We start from the raw sequence: 23,189 nt of genomic DNA, 5'->3' as shown, positions 1-23,189 counted from the left end.
AAAGACTGGTTTCTTATCATTAAGTATGATGTTCACTCTAGGTTTTTATACATATTTTCTATTAAGTTGAGTATGTTCTCCTCTACTCTTTATTTGTGGAGCGTTTTGATCATGAATGGATGCTTGATTTTGTCAAATACTTTTTCTACATTTATTGATATAATCTTGTAATTTTTCCCCTTTAGCCTGTTGATGTGAGGAATTACTTTAGCTGATTTTTGAATGTTGAACCAGTCTTGAAAACCTGAGATAAATCCCTCTTGGTTCTGATATATAATTATTTTTACACATTGCTTAATAGTTTTATTTTGAATATTTTGTTGAGAATTTTTGCATCTATTTTTATGAGAGATATTGGTCTGTGGTTTTCTTTTCTTGTAATTTCTTTGTCTGGTGTTGGTACAGGGTAATGTTGGCATTATAAAATGAGCTGGTTTTATTCTTCAATTCATTCTAACAATCTCTCTCTTTTAATTGGTATATTTAGACCATTGACACTCAAAGTAGTTACTGGCATAGTTGGATTAATATCTACTACTTTTTATTCATTGCCCTTGTTCTTTGTTTCTATTCTTGTTTTCTATATACCTTTTACCTTTTGTGGTTTTAGTTGAGCATTTTTACATGGTTCCATTTTCTTTCCTTTGTAAGTATTAAATATATCAACTATACCTTTTTAAAACTTTTTTGGGGGTTGCCCTATAAAGCTTGTAATATACATTTATAACTAATCCAAGTAGACTTTTAAATTTTGGAATTTTCTGTTATTATTTTGTTGAATAAGATTTCTAATCCTTCCTCTTCAACTTCCTCTTGAATACCATTAATTCTTACATTTGGCCTTTTGAGGTATTAGTAATTTTCTATATATTGCAGGAAATCTTCATTTCTTTGTGTTCTTTTTTTCTCCTCTGACCATATATTTTCAAATATTCTGTCTTCAAGCTCACTGATTCTTTCCTCTGCTCAATCCATTCTGATGGTGAGAGCTACTAGTGAATTTTTCAGTTCGGTAAATTTATTTCTCAGTTCCAAGGTTTCTGATTGATTTTTTAAAATTTCAATCTCTGTTAAATTTCTCTAATAAATGTCTGAATTATTTTTCTGTGTTGTACTGCAGATCACTGAGTTTTCTTAAAACTGCATTTTAAAATTCTTGGTCAGGGAGCTTACATATTACTGTCTTGTTAGGGCCAGTCCCTGGTTCCTTGCTTTGTCTGTTTGGAGACATCATAGTTTCCTACTGCTGTTTTTCTTGTGGACATACATCTACGTCTTTGCTGCTGAATTGCTTCCTCTAGGGAGCTATAGGGGGCGCTTTAAGCCCAGGTTCGCCTTGGCTTCAGTAAACAATCCAATCGTGCCCTTCTTAACAAGAGAGGTCCCAAAGGGAATATCCTGACAGTATGGGAAGGCTGCCTAAGTGTTTGTGCCGAGGAGAACTGTGAAATAATCCTCCTGCATCATAGTGCTGCCAAGCAGCTACTCTGACATTGTGTCTCCATTGGTCAAGTTACAGAGCAGACTTTCCCAGGCTGGGGATGACAGACCTACATCCCCCTTTGTCTCTGCCTATCTTCAGGAATACGTCTCCCTTTAGGCACTCATGACGCTTCCAGTGGGTTGAGGCATGGATAGGACAGGTCTCTTTCCGGTAACCCAGAATGGCTGGGGAAGCTGGTTGTTTACCTCAATCTTAATTTTTCCAGTGTAGAAAAAAGTGAGTTGGAGGAAAATCTTCTGCATATTTGGTGTCAGGCAAAATGGGGTAACGAGTGCTACAAATGTGAAAGTCAGGTTTCTTATCATCCACTTGGTGTTTCTCATTTCCTTATGGCCCTGGGAACAGTTATATCTTCATATTTGAGTTCTGGACTATTGTGACAATTTCTGGTGATAATCTCAGCAATGTATATTTGTTAATTTTTCTTTTTGGCGGGAGAGGGGCGCGGTGGGGTTGTGGCATGGCAGCGTGTTTCTGTGCCGCCATTTTGGAACTGGAAGCCATGGGGCGGAAGAGTTAACATCCAGAGCAGCCCCTGACACCTGGCATGGAGGACGGGAGAACCGCAGGTGGAGCTTGAACTATCAAGACAAAATAATGTCATGCGAGAGTTCCAAGTTGACTTTTAAACAACACGATACCACTTAAAAGGTGGCATGAGTACCTAATAATAATAAAGTATTCCTAGTTTCTCCCTCTGGTGTCTTGTATTGTTGCTATCATTCATTTCACTTACACACATGCTATAATAATGAAATACATTGTTCTTATTATAATTTTGAACAAACTGGTATCTACTAGATCAATTAAGGATAAGAAAAATAAAAGTTATTTTATTTATTCTTTCTCTAATGTTCTTCCTGTCTTTACATAAATCTGAGTTTTCTGACCTGTATCATTTTTTCTCTCTCTCTGAAGTTCTTCCTTTAACATTCTTGCAAGGCAAGAAAAGTCTACTGGTTTTTGTTTGAGAAAGTATTTTTCCTTTACTTTTAAAGGATAATTTTGCAAGATACAGAATTCTAGGTGGATGTTTTTTTTCTGTCAACACCTAACTATTTAACCACTTTTTTTGCTTGCATGCTTTCTGAGAAGTAGAATGTAATTCTTATCTTTGCTTTTTCATAGGCTAGATGTCCCCCCTTCAACCAGGCTCCTTTTAAGATATTTTTCCCTAACTTTGATTTTTCTGCATTTGGAATATGAAAAATTCTTAGTCATTATTGTTCCAAATATTTCTTCTGTTCCTTTCTCTTCTTCTTCTTCCCCATTATATGTATTTACATTTTTGGTAGCTGTCTCACAGTTCTTAGATATTCTGCTCTATTTGTTCAGTCATTTTTCTTTTTACCTTTCTATTTTGGTAGTCTCTATTGACACATCTTCAAACTCAGATTCTTTTCTCAGCTGTCCCCAACTATTAATGATCCAATTAAAGGCATTCTTTATTTCTATGAAAGTGTTTCTGATCTCTAGCTTTTCTTTTTGCTTCTTTGTCAGAATTTTTATCTTTCTGCTTATATTGCCATCTATTTTTGCATGTTGTCTACTTTTTCCATTAGAGCCTTTAGTGTATTCATCAGAGCTGCTTTAAGTTTCTGGTCTGATAATTTCCATATCCTTTCCATGTCTGAGTCTCATTCTCATTTTTGCTTTATCTCTTCAAACTGTGAGGTTGTTTGTTTCTTTGTTTGTTTGCTTTTGGTGTTTTAGTGTGCTTTGTAACTTTTTGTTGAAATCCAGACATGATGTACTGAGTAAAGGGAACTCTGGCAAACAGGCCTTTCATGGTGTGGTGGTAAGATGAGAGGGGAGGGAAAGCGTTCTATGGCAGTGGTCCCCAATATTTTTGGCACCAGGGATCGGTTTTGTGGAAGACAACTTTTCCACGAACTGGGTGTGAGGGCAGCACATGGGGAATGGTTTCAAGATGAAGGTATTCCACCTCAAAGCATCAGGAATTCTCACAAGGAGTGCACAACCTAAATCCCTCACATGTACAGTTCACAATGGGGTTTATGCTCCTACGAGAACTTCATGTCACTGCTGATCTGACAGGAGGCGGAGCTCAGGAAGTAATGATAGCTCACCAGCTGCTCACGTCCTACTATGCAGTCCGGTTTCTAATAGCCCACAGACCACTACTGACCAGTGGCCCAGGGGTTGGGGACCCCTGTTCTATGATTCTAGGATTAGTTTTCAGTTTTTAATGAGCCCTGTGCTCATTGGCTGTGAACTTCACAAGTATTTCTCAGTAACTGCTCTTCTTACCCCAAGGTGCAACAGAATGGCGAGAGGGAGCTGAAGTTGGAGTTTATCCCTTCCCTTTAAATGCCATTTTTAATGACCATTTAATGGTATCCTGCTACTTTTTATACTCTTTCTTACATATAACATTATTTTTATTTAACGCAGTAAATTTTCCTCTATATTTATCCACATATTTGCAGGTTTACTTGCTCACAATTCCTTCCTTCACACCAGGCGTATTTTCTGGAAACATTATATATCCTTATGAAAAGTATTCTCGAAAAATTCTCTTATTGAGAGTCTACTGGTGATAATATTGATATATATATTTGTAAACTAAAAATGCATTCTTTCTTTCTTGTTTCTAATTGATGGTACTACTACAAATACAATTCCATATTTCTTGGTTGCCTTCTCTCTGAATTTCAAAGGCACTACTCTGCTGTCTTCTGGCTTTCATTGTGGCTGTTGAGAAATATATCAGTAGTGTCTTATAAATTAATTTCTTACACTTTGTATTTTTCTCTCTGGCTGTTTTTAGGATGCTGTTCTGTCTTTGGTGATTATCAGATTTCTGTCTTTCTGGCTACTTGGTCTTTGGTGATTATTGGATTCATTATATTATACCTATGTATGTATTTACTTTCCTTAGCCTACTTGGGATTCAGAAAAATCATGTCATTCCTCACCTTTAGATAATTCTTTACTCTTATCCCTTCAAATATTATCTTTTCTTTTACTATGTTTATACTTTCGCTATCTCTATTTGCTTCTTCTGTAAGGCTGTCTTAATTTATCTCCATGCTCATAACCTCTTTTTCATGTTTTCAACTTATATTTTAAAAGCATTTATGCACATATCTATCTCAGGGAAAGAACTAGTACAAGTGTTTTTCAAAGATTAATAATATCATCATGTCAGTGAGGAAAGAAAATTCTTTACCTTGACTTACTAAACATATATCAAATGTAGATCCTATAATATGAACTGTGTGAATGCTAGTTATATAAAAATGAATTAATTTACTAGCATTACAAAAATTAAAATATAAATAAAATATATTTAGGGTAAAATCTGCGAACAAACAGAGAAAAAATAAGCAGTGGTAAAGCCTGATATATAATATAAATATGACACAAATTAGTCATGATGATTCATACTTTTGAACTTCGGTGCTCTAAAGGAATCTTTCAAAAATAACAGAAATATTCATTTATATAATAAGCATTCTAGAGTGTGATGTTGGCACCATTCAAATTATTGAGTGGTAGGAAGGCTTATTATATAAAAAGTTTCAAGCTGGCTGTGCTATTTATAATGCTAACAAAAATTTATACTGATAGTTTGATTGTAGTTAATTCATAAGATCTATGATTAATGTTATAAAAGGGTCATAAGTTAGAGCCAAAGAATAAGAAGTGTTCATGGTTACTAATAAATTGCTCTGTGAAGGCTTGGCTATCCTTGCAGGTAATGATGTCACAAAATGATGAAAGAATAGCTAAGTAGCCAATGAAATGCCAATGCTTGGCTGAGACACTGATTATTGCATCACTCTTGGCCAGAGCCCCGAAAGGTAAATGTAGCTATTAAAGGAAAAAGACAACTCATAAGGATTCAAGTTTCAACTGACAACACTTTTCTTAAAACTAGATTCTATTCAACACTTGAACTCTTAGATCAAGTAAAGAAAGTACTAGATAAGAAAAAGAAGTAATAAATATATTATAGCTTTGCAAATATGTTAGTTGACAGATAAACCCAGGCTTCCAATTCCTAGCTTGTATTGTGTACCTATGAGCTTAATATATACACTCTGATACTTATAATGGATTTCTGATTAAGTGGGCCAGAGATACTATGTTGCAGTAAAGCTAACAGCACATGTAATTAGGGAATGATCTAAAAGTGGGGGTGAGGTGGGATTTAAAAGCCTATGTACGAAAATATTACATACCAAATAACACTATGCTAAGAAATTTTGGAACAGGCAAAACTAATCTGTATTGATAGAAAGAAGATTGGCGGTTTCCTGGGATTGGGGGTTCAGGGACAGCACTGACTGCAAAGAAGCATAAGAGAATGTTTGGGAGAGCGAAACATTCCATCTCTAGACAGGGATGGGGATTACACAGGGTACATATATGCCAAAACTCATCAAACTATATATTTTTAAGTGGGTATATTTTATTGTACACAAATCACACTTTTGATGTAAAAAGAAAAAAACACTAGTTTTGCCAGATGTTACCATGGGACAAATTGGTAGAGTACACAAATTGTCTTTATATTATTTCTTACAACTGTATATAAATCTATAATTATCTCAAAATTAAAAGTTTACTTAAAAATGCAAGTAACAGTGGCTATTTTTTATTCAAATGAAATTAAACATTTATAAATAACATATGTTTGTAACTTGTGAGCTACATAATGATTCATGCAAGTTCAATACCATGTATTTCTAATTTCTACTTTGAAATATTTAACTTTGTATGAAAGTTAATGAATAGCATCTAGGCTTTTGGATTTGTTTCACCCTAAATCATTTCTAAAGTGAGCCTAGTAAATTAAGCATTTACTGCTTTTTTTTCATTCTTGGAAAGAAATGTGACAAGTATTCTAAAAGTATTCTCTATGAGTGAAGTATTTATGGTATGTATCATACATTCAAGTCAAGGCCTTAAAATTGCCAGTACAATACCAAAATGTATTGGAGTTCCTAGTCAAAGAGTGCAGAGGAGAATCAGTGAGGCTCCCCAAGGTAAATGTTTTTAGATGTCAAAAATGTAATTAAAAAAAAAAGTAAGCATGGCTTTAATTTCATCTCAGAGTAAACAGTGTCTTTGCTAATAGATTTTCTTGAGTTGTTTTTGGTTATTTGTGAGTTTTTATTTTTATAAAGGGGTAAAAGAAGTAGGAGTTAACAATGAATATAGCAATGAGCAGCTGGTCTTTCTCTACTCAGAATAATTAAAAATGTATTCTAGCTTCTAGTGTCTCAATCTATCAATCAGTTTTGCTTTAGGAGGTTAAGAAGCTCCAAGTCTTTCAAGGCCAGGTAGTTCACCAAAGTGATGTCATCCATGTATAAGGATATACATAGCAGTGAATGTTGTAGCAAGCCCAAGAGTGATACTGTTGTAAATGTGGTAAATGTCACCCTGAATCAGCGAGTTGTTGACGGCAGGAAATGGACACAGTGTTAGACTATGTTCTGATTAAGAGAAGTGAGGAATTAAAAATTTGTGTCATTTTTTGACTTTTAATAATCACCATTCTGACTGGCATGAGCTGGTATCTCATTGTGGTTTTGATATGCATTTCTCTAATGATCAGTGATGCTGAGCTTTTTTTCATACGTTTGTTGGTCACACATATGTCTTCTTTTGAGAACTGTTCTCAAACAAACAACCCCATTAAAAATTGGGCAATGAACATGAACAGACAGTTCTCAAAAGAAGACATTCATGTCCTCCCCTGGCAACAACTCGCTGACTCAGGGTTCTTTGCCCAGTTTTTAATGGGGTTGTTTTCTTCTTGTAAACTTGTTTAAGTTCCTTCTAGACTCTGGATATTATACCTTTGTCAGATGGATAGAATGCAAAAATATTCTCCCCTTCTATAGGTTGTCTGTTCACTCTGACCATAGTTTCTTTTGCTGTGCAGAAGCTCCAAGGTTGTGAAGAAAAGGGAACACCTTTACACTGTTGGTGGGAGTATAAATAGTTCAACCATTGTGGAAGACAGTGTGGAAATTCCTCAAAGATCTAGAGGCAGAAATACCATTTGACCCAGCAATCCCATTACTGTGTATTACCAGAAATATAAATCATTTGCAGGGACATGAATAGAGTTGGAAGTCATTATTCTCAGCAAAATAATGCCGGTACAAAAAATCAAACATTACATATTCTCACTTACAAGTGGGATCTGAATTATGAGAACACGTGGACACATGGCGGGGAACAACACACATTGGGGCCTCTTAGGGATGGTGGGGGCTGTGGGGGGAAAAGCATCAGGAGGAATAGCTAATGGTTTCTGGACTTAATACCTAGGTGAGGGGATGATCTATGCAACAAGCCACCATGGCACACCTTTACCTAAGTAACAAACCTGCACATCCTACACATGTTCCTCTGAACTTAAAATAAAAGTTGAGGGCCAGGAGTGGTGGCTCATGCCTGTAATCCCAGCACTTTGGGAGTCCGAGGTAGGTGGAGCACTTGAGGTCAGGAGTTCAAGACCTGCCTGGCCAACAAGGTGAAACCCATCTCTACAAAAAAAAAAAAAAAAAAAAAATACAAAAAGTTAGCCGCATGTGGTGGTGTGCAGCTGTAGTCCCAGCTACTTGGGAGACTGAGGCAGAAGAATTACTTGAAGCTGAGAGGCTGAGGTTGCAGTGAGCCAAGATCATGCCACTGCACTCCAGCCTCGGTGACAGAGCGAGACTCCCTCTCAAAAAAATAAAAAAATAAAAAAGATTGAAGAATAAATAAATATTTTAAAGTGAAAACTCTTGCAGCCAATTAAACTAAAACTGTTTAAACACTGTTTCTACCTGTGAGCCACCAATTTGTGACATTGACCTTATAAACAAATGAAGAGTATTTTGTACGGAAAATTCCTTAGGATGGCTAAGTATGTGAACCTGCCCCTGAATTCACCATTCACTTTTTCTCAACTTCATTCATTTTCGTTTCTACTAAAAACACTTTCTCATAGGAAAGACAATTGCCAAGAATTGGCATATTTTCAGTCCTTACATTTTCATCTGTTTGCCAAATGTCTGTAATATAATTCACAAAAGCCCTGTTTATTGAGTAATATTATTAATGGATAGCATAATACTGTGGAATTGAAGACATTCTTTTTGGATTATGTCCAGGTCTTAAAAAGAACATGGATCCCAATAGGAAATGAATGGCTTATATTAAAACGTATAATTTTAAAAAGTAGAACAACAAGAAAAACATTAGAATAGGTATATTTTCAAATTACCATAAGACAACTTTTCTCAGATATGTAAGTCTCTACTTGTATTAAAATACTTTGAATGATAACAAAGGAGAATGTTATGCCTATGAATGCTTCTATAAAATCATTTTTCATTTTCAACACATTGTTGAAAATATCATAGGACTGAGAAATCATTCAACTTAACAGTCTATTGACTTTTTCCCTGCAGCTGCATTTGCATTTGCCAAAGTTTGCTAAGTAAATTATATTTGTTGCTTTTTAAAATTTATGGCTAAATTCATAAATTATCAAAATATGTCAAGGAGGAAAATAACAAAAAAAGTTTAGTTTTTCATTTTTGTTTTCAAAAGGTACTTAAGGTCTAAATAAGAAGCATTAAAATGTATTCTCAACCCAAATTATAGTTAATTAATTCACTAGTTCATAATCCAACATTCACCACCTGAGACCAAGTCTGAAAATCCCAACTTGACTTCTGAAACCAATCATGAGCCTTCATTCATTTAATGGCTCTATTTTTAAGGGGAAGCATGAAATCATCCAAGAATCAGAAAATATCCAACACTTAACTGTGAGCAATTAAAGACAGAAAGATAAAACAAGACAGGACATCACAAGCAAATGAGAGAGACTAATACCGACTGACTAGTCAACAGAAAGCAAGAGAAGCTCAGAAAAGAACATATCATATGAAGGTATTAGCCAAACTGTAGCTTGCAAATACTAGACATATTCAGTTCAAGGTGCCCTGATAAATTCATCCCAAAGCATTTTTTTATTGGGGTGTTAGTGGCTTTGTGGAGGAGAGGACAAGGTTAATGAAAGAAATCACTGATTATAAGGAAGTAAGTGTCCATCTTAAGGGATCAAAAGAAGACAGTAGAAAAATATAATAAATGTTACTTTAACTTTAAAATCTAGAACTAATAAAATTAGCAAAAATTTAAACACACAATTATGGCTCAGTAAAGAATAAATCAATCAAGTTAATCCAATTAATTTCATTTCTGTGACAATATGATAAGCCATACAATCAAGCATATTAAAATCAGTTCTTCTAAAAGATTTTTCCTCATAATATACTAATCATATCAAATGCAAAGACTCTAGGCATTAGAAATCCAAAAGAAAACCATAAAAGATTTCTTCTTTTAAAGCAAGTATTGACTAATGGTGAGGACTACATGTATATAAAGTAGTGATCTAGAAAATAAATTCAAAAGAATATCTAAATTAGAACATGAAAGTTTTGGTCTGAGCACATAGAAAGAAAGAAAGAAAGTAGGCCATAACTAAATCAAAGACTCTTAGTTGAAACTGAGGAGTGGGACTACATTTTGAATGTGCTAGAGAAAGTCTAAATTATAGATAATATTTTTACCATTGAACTATTCTCACTAATGTTACAGTCAAAAGCAAATTAGATCAGAGTAAGAATCAGAAGACAGAAATGGAATTTGCCAAAACCTTTACAGATGGTTTTTTAAAAAGCAAGATGCTCTATAATATCCTAAAATAAATTGCACAGAGAAGTGAAGTAACTAACTAAAACACAAGTGTAGGGCAAGGTCCAAGAGGCAGAGATGTTCACAAGTCATACATGAGTGTATGAGACAGTGCTACCATATGAAAAGCTAAAATGCACTAACATATAAGCCCATATTTATGTAACAAAATGATAGAAATATAAGCATTTTATATAGTTTGTATGTTTGTCCCCTCCAAATCTCATGTTGAAATGTGATCCCCAGTGTTGGAGGTGAGCCTGGTGGGAGATGTTTGGGTTATGGAGGTGGATCCTTCATGAAGTGCCTTCCCTTCAGCAGTGAGACCTCACTCTGTTAGTTCATGGCTGTTTAGACATGGCTGTTTAAAAGAGGCTGGCTTCTGGCTTTGCCTTCTGCCATGATTGTAAGCTTTCTGAGGCCTCACCAGAAACCAAGCAGATGCTGGCACCAAGCTTGTATAGCCTGCAGTACCACAAGCCAAATAAACCTCTTTTCTTTATATTTACCTAGTCTCAGGTCTTCCTGTACAGCAATGCAAACAGACTAATACACCATTCCATACACTTGTCATTGAAGAACTGCTTTTCAGAATGACAGCAATTATATAATGTAGTTCACTATATTTGAAAATTTAATTTTAGTAGAGGTGGACAAATTTTCCCCAAAACTATTGTGTCAATTGGCAATCCCATCAGTGATGTGTTAGAGGTTATATTCTCACAAGTACTAAATATTACCAATCTTTATATTTTCTGCTAATTTGAAATGTTAAAAACAATTGTTGAATATGACTAAAACTGAGGTTGGGTAATCTTTTATATGTTTATTAAAGTTATAATTTGTTCATTTGTAAATTGCTTGTTCATATATTTGCTCATTTTTATCAGACTGTTATATTTTTCTTAATATTTTGTAAATGTTTGTGTGTTAGGAATCTTAACTCTTTACCTGTTAACATGATGTAAATATTTTCTATCAATCCATCATTTATCACTACCTTACATTTATGTTAACCCTTATACTGTGTAGAATTTTAAATATTTATATAACAGAATATGTCATTAATTTCCTTCATAGCTCCAGATGTTTGTTTCTGTTTGTATTTCATTTGCTTAGCTGATAAAAGCCCTCAACTTAAGATATAGAATTCTAATCTTTATTTTAATATATTTATAGTTATTTTTCACTAAAAGTTTAAGCCACATACATTTTTGTACATACAATCAGTAGAGCTCTAATTTTATTTTCTTGCAAATTAGCAGCCAGTTGTCTTAAACATATTTACTGAAGAGTCTATATTATCTACTCTCATTATTGGTATAATTGTTACTGCTGCTGAACCGTCTTTCATATCAGCTATTTCTGATGTTGTTGCTAGATATTCCTACCAACGAATGTTTCTTTATTTTATTTCCATTTACCTCTTTTCCCTAAAGATGAAGCTAAAATTCCACCTCAACTATGGAATTCCCCTGATCGTCACAGAAAACTAAAGTAACATAACTCATAAATCATTTTACTATAGATTTTCAATTAATTAAAATGCCTGATATTAGCAATAAATGAACCTTGATTGACATAAATACATAAAAATTGTTCTTCATCTAACGATGCTTTTGTTTATTGATACTTTTGTATAAATACCCTTTAGTAAGAATCAAACTATTTTTTGTTTAGTGCCATGCTATCCAAACACATTAAAAATTGTTTTATAAAACATGATAATGCTGATGAAACAAAGAAAGAAAAACAAAAGAGAAAAGAAGCTTAGGGTTTGGTTTCAGTTGTAATTTCTCTGGCTGAAATTATTTTTAAAAACTACAATTTCAACTTAATTGATGGCTGTTATTTTTCTTAAAAAATCTGCAATAATTGACATTTTAAGTTCATATCAGTTTTTAAATTTATTTTCATTTGTTAGGCCAAGATTAAGTTGATAGAATTTATAGTCACCATCTCTACTATTTTTTTTTTTAGATTTCCATGCATAAAATAGAACTCACATGAAGTCCTTCAGTGAAGCTCTCCTGGGAGCAGAGGCATCTATATGGCTGGCTTGTTGTGTCGCAGTTATCGGCATGACCATGGCACTGACATCTGCAAACATGAGCATCACACACTCCTAAGGAACACCAACTCAACTGTGAATGTATTTAAGGTCCTAGGACTATATGCATTATGTGAATTTAACAGGGAAGATTTTTGTATATTTAATTGATACAAAATCAGTTTCTCCTTAATCGTGTGGATATCCATACACGTTTTTAATTTATCTGGAAATGTCAGAAGGACTGTCACCAATATCCAAACCAGTGTATCGTAAAGATAATTTTCAAGCCAACCTCTAAAGGGAAATGGAATTTTTTATATCTATACCAACCATGTACCAAGGGAAGGCATTTACTACACTATTTAAAATACAGTTAAGAACATAAAGTTCAGGCTGAGCACGGTGGCTCACGCCTGTAATCTCAGCATGTTGGGAGACTCAGGCAGGTAGATCACTTGAGGTCAGGAGTTTGAGAGCAGCCTGAGCAACATGGCAAAACCCCATCTCTACAAAAAGTGAAAAAAAAAAATCAGCTGGGCATGGTGGCACATGCCTGTAGTCCCAGTTACTTTGGAGGCTGAGATGAGAGGATCACTTGAGGCCCAGAAGTCGAGGTTGCAATGAGCCATGATCATGCCATTGCATGCCAGCCTGGGTGACAGAGCAAAAGCCTGTCAAAAAAAAAAAAAAAAAAGAAAAGAAAAAAGAATATAAAGTTGACAATAAACTGCAGAATGCAGTTAACATATTTCAATTTTTTTATTTTTTTCCCAAAGTTAGATGATGAATATTTAATAGTATTGCTTTGTTCATTATGCTATGACTTAGCAAACAAACAATGCTTATATACTGGTATTTTGGTCTGCTTTTAAAGACATATTTTATTCACAAGGCCTATCATTCCTCCAGAACAATCCATTCTAAATATACTCTATATGTACATTTCTATATTAGACAGTATGCTGCCTAGGTTTGCAGCTGTCATTTCTTTTTAAATATTGTGAGTCATGTTCTCAATTATGATCAGACATTTATAAACTACTTAGGGCATATCAGATCTTTCCACTAAAGAAAAACAAGTATTACCCATGGAACTGTGCACTATGAACTCAGGTAGATCAAGATCTGTACTTAAAAACTCTCTGGTGCTATAGTTACAACTCCAAATTCAGCTCCATCTCTTTGCTTTTGAGAATATTTGAAAATTATATTCCAGAACAAATCAAGTAAAATATTGGATAAATCACTTCTAAGTCAGATTCAGAGTATCATAGCTTCTAAAAGCAACAGCTTTTGAAAATCAATTCCTGTATATATAAATATATATATATTTATTTATAAAATACGTTTTATAAATATATAATTATATATATATATATAAAACAATGTTATATAGAGAAAAGACTCACATACAGATCTTCCCCTAAAATCTTAGAGTATGAAATCATTTCAAAATGTAAAGCTTGAAATCTGGCTTGCTCTGACATCTTAATGTGCTGTTAAGACAATAAGTATGACAAAAACCTTGTTGAAAACAAAATTCATAATAATACCTCCCACTAATGGTGATTTCGTCCACTGCATAATATCTGTGTCTAAGGTTAACAGCAGTCTCAGTTGTATAGTACTGCCCATGAAAATGAAACCTTATTTGCGTGGCTTTTACGAACTCTTGAAGAGATGGGGTATTATAGAAGTCATTGTATCCAGGACGATAATTTGGTCCAGGTGTCAGGATGCTAAATGTGACATTGCCACGGGAATATGGAGTAAAACTGTTAATGAAAGAAATTCGATGTCATGAAAATCTATTCACATTTTTGGCAAAACAGAAATCAAAATGTTGAGAAATTACTACACAGTATCAATAAAAGCTTAAATTCTTCATTCTAGGAAAAGCATATTCCATATATTTCATGTATAAACAATACAGGATTATCATAGAAAGCCACACTAAAACAGTTCCTTGAAAACATAATGAAAATTCTATTTACATAGATAACTTGCCAAACAATCTGCAAATCAGATTGTGAAACATCAGTGAGATTGAAATAAGAGTCACTCTAATGTCTTTTACAAGAACTTTAAACATAGTTTTAAGCCCAATTTAGGGATAAGACTTAGGAGAATCTGCCTCAAGGAAGTTGGTGGTGAAGGGAAGTCTCCACCAGCCTAGAGAGCTAGCATACTTGTACGTTATTAATAACCAGTCAGTCTATTAAATTAATTGTTTAAAAATATTCATACTTGGAAAGCTGAAGACAGTTGACAGAATCAGGTTTTTCCAAATCTCCATTGTTTTTCATTCCAAAAGCACCACAATTCCTGGCAAAATATTGCCAGTCCTCCCAATCTAAACTATTTTCCTTCTTCCTTTGAATCCTTATTTCCGTTGGTTGTGGACTAAAGAACTGAATGATAATATAAAACACCTGAAAATGGAAAGTTAATTAATGTAATTAAAGTTTTAAGTTTAACCATCAGTATATATCAAACCATGGAATTATTAGATTCAAATATATTGGCTCACTTCATCATAATTATAGTTATCAAATATGTATTAGACATCCAGAAACTTCATAGCCCTGTGGTAAAAGCAACATATTCTATAATTGTGTATCTGTTTCATTTGCTCAAGGATTTTATAAATCAACATGCAAATAAAGACATAAACAAAGAACATTACTTCTATGAAATAAATGTCATATATAGAGACTTCTTAATTTAGAAAAAGCACCTTAGTTTGTATTAATTTTTGCTACTTAATAAAAATAATTATTTTCAACATTTCATAAATATCATTTTGATACAAATCTCAAACATAAGGCCCTACATGTTGTCTTTTAGATATTTTTATTGTATACATTATAATACATTACTTTATTGAGGCAAGGTTTAATTGCCTAGTTCAGTTTTCACCTTGTAGTGGGTTGAATTGTGTTCCCAAATAGATATGTCCAAGTACTACTGTCCAAACCTGTAAATGTGACTTTATTTGTAAATAGGGTCTTTGCAGTATAATTAAGGATGTCAATATGAGATCATCCTGGGTTTAATAGGGTGGGCCTTATATAAGAGAAAGAAAAGGGATAATTGATGCTCACAGAGAAACAAGGAAGGACACCATGTGAAAATGGAGGCAGAGATTGAAGTTGTGGTGCCACAAGCCAAGTAACACCAAGGGCCACCAGGAGCTGCAAATGGCAAGGAGGGATCCTCCTCTGGAATCTTTAAGGGAATGTAGCCCTGCCAACATGTTGATTTCATATTTCTGGTCTCCAGAACTGTTAGGGAATATATTTCTGTTGTTTTAAGACATGAAGTTTGTGGGCATTTGTTGCAATAACCACAGGAAATTAATGTACACCTTATCGTTTCTCATTACCTGATACTGTCCATTTTCCAAATCAACTGAAATAGTCACTCCTTGATTAAGCTGTGTAATGTTTGTAAACACATTTGAAACCCATGAAGTACCAACATCATTATCATTGACAAAAGAGAGAGGATGGGCTTCAGGATTCAACCGTGACACTCTATTATCAGCTGTGTCTCCTGCATCATTAGGAATGCAGTACCGCTGTGCCAAAGGGTGGACCCGCGGGTGGCTGCCAGGGCAACGGCAATGTGATTGGGCATGCAATCTGAGAAGATCTCCAGAGAAGACTTCCAGAATCTCTCTGTGGGAGTCAAGAGGGAGACTGTAAGGACAAAGAGCTTAACAGTAATAGAACTTCTAGGAGTTGTTACAAATGAATGTCACTCGTTTAGTGCTTTCATGAGTATCCATTTAGTTTTAATAATTTGATGCATGAAACATAAAATAAAACTTATTTTTTGGCCAAATAAACAAATTCATTATCATAAAATGTATATCAAAACCCACACATTTTAATATTAACTTTTTATTTATATCAAGAAGCATGCATAAGCCCTTGTCTGATTATTAAGATACTTATTTAAATACCACAATATTTTACTGTGTCTATTTGTGATAATATAGAAATGATCACATTTACTTAGGATGCTAAACTAACCACTGAGAGTGAACAATAATATATGGAGAACAATGAGAGTTATAGATAATGTTTTCAGTTCATCCATGGGAAAGAAGTACGAAAGCAAGTATCATTTTATCTGCTTCTGTTTTAAGTGAAGGACTGAGGCCAAGGCCATTTGTCAATGGTTTCCTGTGACTCATCAGTACAGATCCTGACATCCTGTAATGCTTCATTGGCTTCAGATCATATGGCGGCTGCCAACAGTCAAAGAATGCCAATTCCAGGTAGATATATTTAATTTTTCCATTAAGGGCAATATACTTGTTCTAGACCAGAATTAGTCATTCTATTTATAGGCATTCTTCCACATAGCACCTTCCCAGACATTTCAGGTAGGCCAAAATTAGTAATCAAGGTCTTACCAGAGAAACCAGGCTTTTCCTCTCAGACCCCAGTGGAGCAGTGAAGGAGTCAGGCAGCTTTTCCATTCATTAAATCACATGAAGTCATACCTTCTTTAAATCTCATCAATTCTTTTCAACTGATACCAAGTTTTGAATGGGACCAAAAGCTACCAGTATAGAATCCAGTATAAAATCTTTCACTCCCAAGGAAAAACTTTATTCCCAAAGAATTACTACAACATTGCCCTTCAGCATTTTAGACAAAGGTGATCTAAAATATAGTAAGGCTTTTGGCAGTAAATACACCTAACACTGTGTTCCAGGGCCATGGCACCCTTTACTGAGGCATACCTTGATTATATAGCCTGGTAAGAAAGAATGTTTATATTGTTAATGATCTGCCATGGACTAAGAACCACATCAAAAGCAATGCTTCTAAATTTACAAGGGCTAGCCTTCTCATTTGGAAACCCACCACACTAATTTAGATCTGCCTTGAAGAAATATGAATGAACATTCTTCTTTTTGATTTTTAATAGAAGTAAATAAGATCAACTCATCCATACAACAATATACTATTATACCATGATATCATAAGCTGAAGAAGAAAGTTCAAAGGCATCCTAAGCAGAATTTCACTTAAATTTTTAAAAATTCTGTGTGCTTTTAAGAAGCCCTAAGAAAGATTTCCCATCTACTCTCAAGATAAGGAAATAATGTCATTAAAGCTAGCCTGAGTCTATATAATTATTTGTTCACTGAAAATAGAAAAATATATCACAATACTTCAAATGCTCATTCTTCTTGTCTCCAAGTCTAATAGATCAGTCTCTTGAGAATTTCCCATGTATCAAAATAATTAATCACGTTTATTGTTCTACATTCTCTAGTAGGTATAAAGTCAACAAACCAATTTTAAAAAGGCAGATGTAGAAGTTTCTCAAGTATTGTTAATAGAAACTACCTCATATAGAAAATTTAAGCATTGTATCCCAAGTTTTATAAAATGTTCAAATATCAAGTTTTCTTACAGAATATCCTTAGGAAAAATGTGATCAATTTCATATTACAAGGAGTTCCTCAAGAGTAGCACTAGTGAATAACAACCATAGACTAAGCCAAAGCAAACACTGTAAACATTAATTAGGTGAAGTTTGCCAAATGCTGTAAAGATAAAAAATGGTATAATCTACATAGTATTCTTATTTAAGTGAATTCAGCATTTATCCTTTCGGTTCTTGAGGTTTACAATGCAACATCTGCTTACCTGTTTGTAAGTGCCACTTGGTATAATCGAAAATCTTGCATTCTTCCGACAAACTGCTCTAAACCTGCAAATACACACATGTACATAATATAAGAAGTCTCTGTTTACCAAGCAATATCTGACAAGTATTTAAGTGATATTCCTTTGAAGATGTTAAGGTTAAAAAGATATTTATGTCACTGCCCTTTGAAACTTTTACAGATCAATCTCTAGTTTGCTAATTCCACATTAATAACAAAAATAATCATAGTTATCTCCATGGACATTGTAGGATTTAAGTCAAAGTGAATACTTTGGCCAGCTTATTTACTGATCGAACTCATGGCTTTCTCCAGAAGTCCCTTCCCAAGTCAAATTTTTCTCTAGTTTATAACTCCATAAATATGTTATCTCATCAGCCCTAAATTTGATTGTCATCTGCTTCTGATTGCAATTTCCAGAGTATTTGCAATGCCAAAAGGAAGATTCCTCACTCTCACATCCCACCTGTTATAGCTCCAAGCTCCAGGCTGTCTGTTTGGGTTCTCTCTAAAGTTAAATTAATGTCTATTCTAGAAAATCTCCAAATGAGGACTCATCGAAGACTTCCTACTTGTGGGTTCTGTGTCATTTACATATATCAATAGTATCATAGTTCACTCTCAGAATTTTACTGCCTCAGGGAAAATCTTCTAAGAAAACCAGGTTCAAAGACCAATCTACTTTGAATTAGATGAACTTTCAAGGCAAATGTAGCTATCAACCTTAATCCACATGGTATTATTTTATTTATTTGGCAAATATTTTTTCAGAACTTACTAAGACAAATAAGCCCAAGAGAGTGGAGACAGAATAAAGCAGAAAAACTACCGACTCCAAGTTTTTTGTTATATTTTTAATAACAAAATTTATTTCAATAATTGTTTATTTCAATAGTTCTAAAAAAATAAAATTGGAGCAATTTTAATCATCAAATGACCATTTTCCCAATGTGTTTTTTCTTTTAACTATTCAGTTTTCACTCTGTCTTGATAGAGTTTTAAAGAATGTTTGATTTATGTTTTCTGCTGCTCCTTGGTGGTTGCTTGGAGGAAACTGGGACAGAGTGAGGATATGACTGATAAATAAAACATGGAGAGGAGAATTAGCACACGAAGTAGTCTGAGATAGTGATCTCAGAATCAGGAAGAAACTCACAAGCAAAGTGGGAGACTTAGGAGCCTAAAAAGAGTATGTGTCTGTGTGTGAGTGTGTGTATGCATATATTTGTGTATATTCATATATTTACATGTTATATTTATATTAAATAATATATTTGAGAAAATAACCAAAATATTATATATAAAATATTTCTTCATTAGTGTATTCTCAGCTGATATCGTCTAAGAAAAATACACTTATAGGCTCTCTCTTTCTACCCATTAGTCTCAGTCTTCCACATACCCCACGAGCTGAGGCCCACAAGAAGATGTGCTCTAGGCAGCCTCCTGCTCTGACTTTCCCGTAGGGAGAGTTTCTCTACTCTATCTGTCCTAAAACAGGCAACTGGCACAAGTGCAAAGAATTATTCCTCCAAGTGGTGTTATGAAGACAAAACAAAATCTACTAAAACTTTGCAGAAATCTTTAGAAGATTTCCAACACAAATTGTTCTAAAATTTATAATTAGTTACAAGAGATAAGAAAACATGGTAAAATATTCTTTCAGTTAATTGGCCATCCAGGCAACATGATTTATGATCAATTGACCTGGATCCAGGATCTAAAGTTAAACAAAGAGGGAATGGTAGAAAGATGGACATGTCATTCTTAGAAGAAAGATGAGAAGAATACATGCAAATACAGCAAAGCCATTGTGTGCCTATGCTTTTATTTGGGGAATAGGAAAGACGAATAGGAAAGTCACTCCTTATAGCATAAATTTTATTTATGAGGTAAGAGATAATGTTGTCAAGGAAGCTGGGCCTGTGTCCCGTTTGTTCTTTACCTTCAACTATCCCTAACCATGCTCAGTTCTTCTTCTCCTAGCATCCTTTACACCCCACACTGCTAATCTACAGCATGAATTTTTAATGCCCCACAACCTTCAGGCTCTCTCAGCCCTAAGATTCCAATTTTGCCTCTGCTTCCGATTTTTCTGCCTCATACAGCCCTTAATGTCTCAGCTTTGAAATACTCCTTGTGGGGAACTTTCTGTGTCCCACTATAGTCCTAGGCATTCTCTTTCTGGGAGAAGCCACCCAGTTTGCAGTACTTTTGCATGGCAGCCCTAGAAAACTGACAGTCTTCATTTCCTATTTTTGTCAACATAATGAGATATCAAGGAGAAAAAAAGAAATTACCTGCATTTCATGTTATTCAATTTGCTTTCTCAGGATAAAATATTGTCTAAAATGTTTTATATAGAACCTCTAGGGAAGTGTTTTATCTCAAAGAACCCAGATCATAACAAACAAGGGCTAGCCATTCATAATTTTGAAAGACTTACCATAACTGAAAGAGAGCAAAACTGATGAACACTGTGATGTTGCTAAAGCCTGAACCATGGCTTTAAATGTCAGGGTGGCTTCATTCTTTTACGTATTGATTCATTCACAAATATTTATTGGAAGCCTATTATGTGCCAGGCACTTTCATGAGTGCCAAAGGTACAATCGGTTAACAACAACAACAAAATACCCTTGCTTTTATGGAGCTTGCATTCACGTAGATAAACATAATGAATGAGTAATTCATATAGTATATTAGAACGCAATATATTTTATGAAAAACAGAAGGATTAGAGCAGGTTGGAGAGCATGGCTAGATTTTAGTGGGGATGTTATGTTCAAGAGAGGCCTCATTGAGCATGTGGCATTGACAGGGGAATGGGAATGAGTCATACGTATATCTAGGGGCAAAATGTTCCAGGCAGGCATTAATAAGCACATAGACCTCTAAATCAGTATGCTTGGCATGTTAGAGGAGGTGCAAGGAGCTAGCATCCTGGAGCAGAATAAAAGGGGGAAGGTTATTAGAAGGTTAGGTCAGACAAGTAGCTGGCTGGGGGAGAGGGGAGGATGGAGGTACAAATTGTTATATATACAAAGTCTTATAGCCTACTGTAAGAAATTTGATTTCTGGTCTGAGTAAAATGGGAAGCCATTGGAGGGTTTTGAGAAGAGGAGTGATGTGATCTCAGGATTATTCAAAAGTTCTGAGACTAGAATATGGAAGATAAGAGTAGAAGCCAAGAGGCCAGTTAGGAGGATATTACAGTCATATGTATGAAAAATGTTGGCAGTCAGACCAGGGTATTAGAAGTGGAGGTATACCTTTCAATGCTGATAAATTAGAATTCACTCCCTATATTTTAATAATAGCTAAAGGGAAGCTCTGCTGCAGAGGGATAATGAAATCTATTTTATTATCTATAAAATAAAGGGGCTGGGTTTTATAACCTTTAAAAACCATTTTAGTTTTAAATTTTGGAGTTTGCAATCATATCCATTGCTAAAGAATTCATATTTGAAGAAATTCTTCTTAAAAAAGAGTTACAGCAAGTTTTCTAAAGACCTAGAGTTAATGTGAATCATCCATCCCAAATAAAAGAATTACGATTTGAGGTGAGAATACTATCAAATATTTCAAGGACAGCCATAGAAACAAATTTTACTTATTCCTTCGCTACTTGCCAATTTTTTAACAACAGATATTCATTGGGATAAACATTCCATAAAAATTCTTCTTTGAAAAATATTTATATGGCAAAGATATGTCTAAATTATATAAATTGATCAAGGAAATAGACATGACTCATACAAGAAAGACCTCATAGTTGTCTAGTCAGAAAACAGACAGGTGATGACTGGAAAGAAGTTGTTATGCATTACAACTGGGTGGCACAACAAAATTAGTCAAATGGGAAAACTAAGTAATCCAACATATAAATCAGGGTAAAAACAGACAATAAGGCTAAGTAACAAATGTCACAACAATCAGAAGGAAAGAAATAAACTCTCATTTGCAGATAGCATAATTATCTACTCAGAAAATTTCCATGAATGTACATAAAAGCTATTAGAAATAACAAGTGAATTAGTTAATTTTGTTTGATAGAAGTTAAATGCGTAATAATTTAATTTCTATATACCAGTGATTAACCAATGGAAATTAAAACTTTTAAATACTATTTTATTAGCACTGAAAATGTGAAATATTAGTTATAAATCTAATAAAGCATGGCAATGTATATAGGTAAAAACTATAAGACATTGAGGAAACGAATAAAATGACATCAGCAATGGCAGAGTGAAAACAATGGAAGAGTCTGTCTTCCATAAAAGCAATGGGAACACTGGCAAAGAATATCACATCAACTTATTGAGAACTCTGGAAATGAAGCAAAGACTTGCAACAATGTGGAGAGTGTTTATTTTTTAAATGACTGAATATTGGTAAGAACAACATGTTCTATGGCATTTTAGCTTTCCTACTCCCATACTCCTCTCTGCCACTCTCTGGAAGCCCTGAAAATGAACAGTTTGCAATCAGGGTGAAAACCAGCAGCCTAGTTACCGCTAGAGGATCAGAATGGGAGTGGAGCTGTTTCAAAGCTCTATCCTCAGATGATTGTCATTATTCGATCTGCCTGGAAGTACCATGGAAAGCCCCACTAGTAAGGCTTGAATTGACTCAGAGTTCATCCACTGGAAACAGCATTTACTCTGTTTGTTTAGAACAATTTTTTGCTAAAAATAATCAGTGGCAACTGCTTAACATTGCAGTTGACCCAGGCAGTAACAACAGTCAGAAGAAACAACAAACAATCCAAAATACTTAAAAGGAGATGTGAAACATCATTTCCATAAAGGCTTTGCAAATCCTTAAAAAATGCCTGCGAATCTACAAGATTATGAACATGCAAAAGGCTAAGTATGTGCTCAGGTATATGTGCATGCTAAAGAAAGACCTGAGAAAGTCCTAAGGTCTCACCTCAGCTTGACTTTGAGGCTCTGCACAAGCAGGAAGTGGGGACTAAAGGAGAGTGTTAAACTGCCTCAGTGTTGATGGCATTCTGCAACATGCATACAGATCTCTCACCAGAGACTGGAAAATGTATTGGTTCTAGGCATTTAAGAAATTCTCTGTTCAATCATTGGCTGACTACTAAGATAAGCAAACAATGACTTCATTTATCACATATGACAAAGAAACAGACTTCACAGAATTAGCTCAGGAAAGCCACTAAACAAACAAACAGT

General features: G+C 34.4%; 1 protein-coding gene across 1 annotated transcript in view; it reads right to left on the bottom strand.

Moving 5' to 3' along the window:
* The window catches only part of USH2A (usherin), an 800,680-nt gene that overhangs the window by 686,959 nt on the left and 90,532 nt on the right, over positions 1 to 23,189 (bottom strand). Inside the window, exons 5-9 of the mRNA XM_003814150.6 lie at positions 17,969 to 18,032; positions 15,682 to 15,976; positions 14,544 to 14,728; positions 13,850 to 14,071; positions 12,250 to 12,343 (exon numbers count right to left, since the gene is read on the bottom strand). Coding sequence (XP_003814198.3) covers positions 12,250 to 12,343; positions 13,850 to 14,071; positions 14,544 to 14,728; positions 15,682 to 15,976; positions 17,969 to 18,032 — 860 coding nt within the window. The remainder of the gene's footprint in view (positions 1 to 12,249; positions 12,344 to 13,849; positions 14,072 to 14,543; positions 14,729 to 15,681; positions 15,977 to 17,968; positions 18,033 to 23,189) is intronic.

This window comes from Pan paniscus, chromosome 1 (genome assembly GCF_029289425.2).
Source record: "Pan paniscus chromosome 1, NHGRI_mPanPan1-v2.0_pri, whole genome shotgun sequence".
In the NCBI taxonomy this organism is placed as follows: Eukaryota; Metazoa; Chordata; class Mammalia; order Primates; family Hominidae; genus Pan; species Pan paniscus.
Note: the sequence above shows the minus strand (reverse complement) of the source record. Positions and strands in the feature narration are given on the sequence as shown.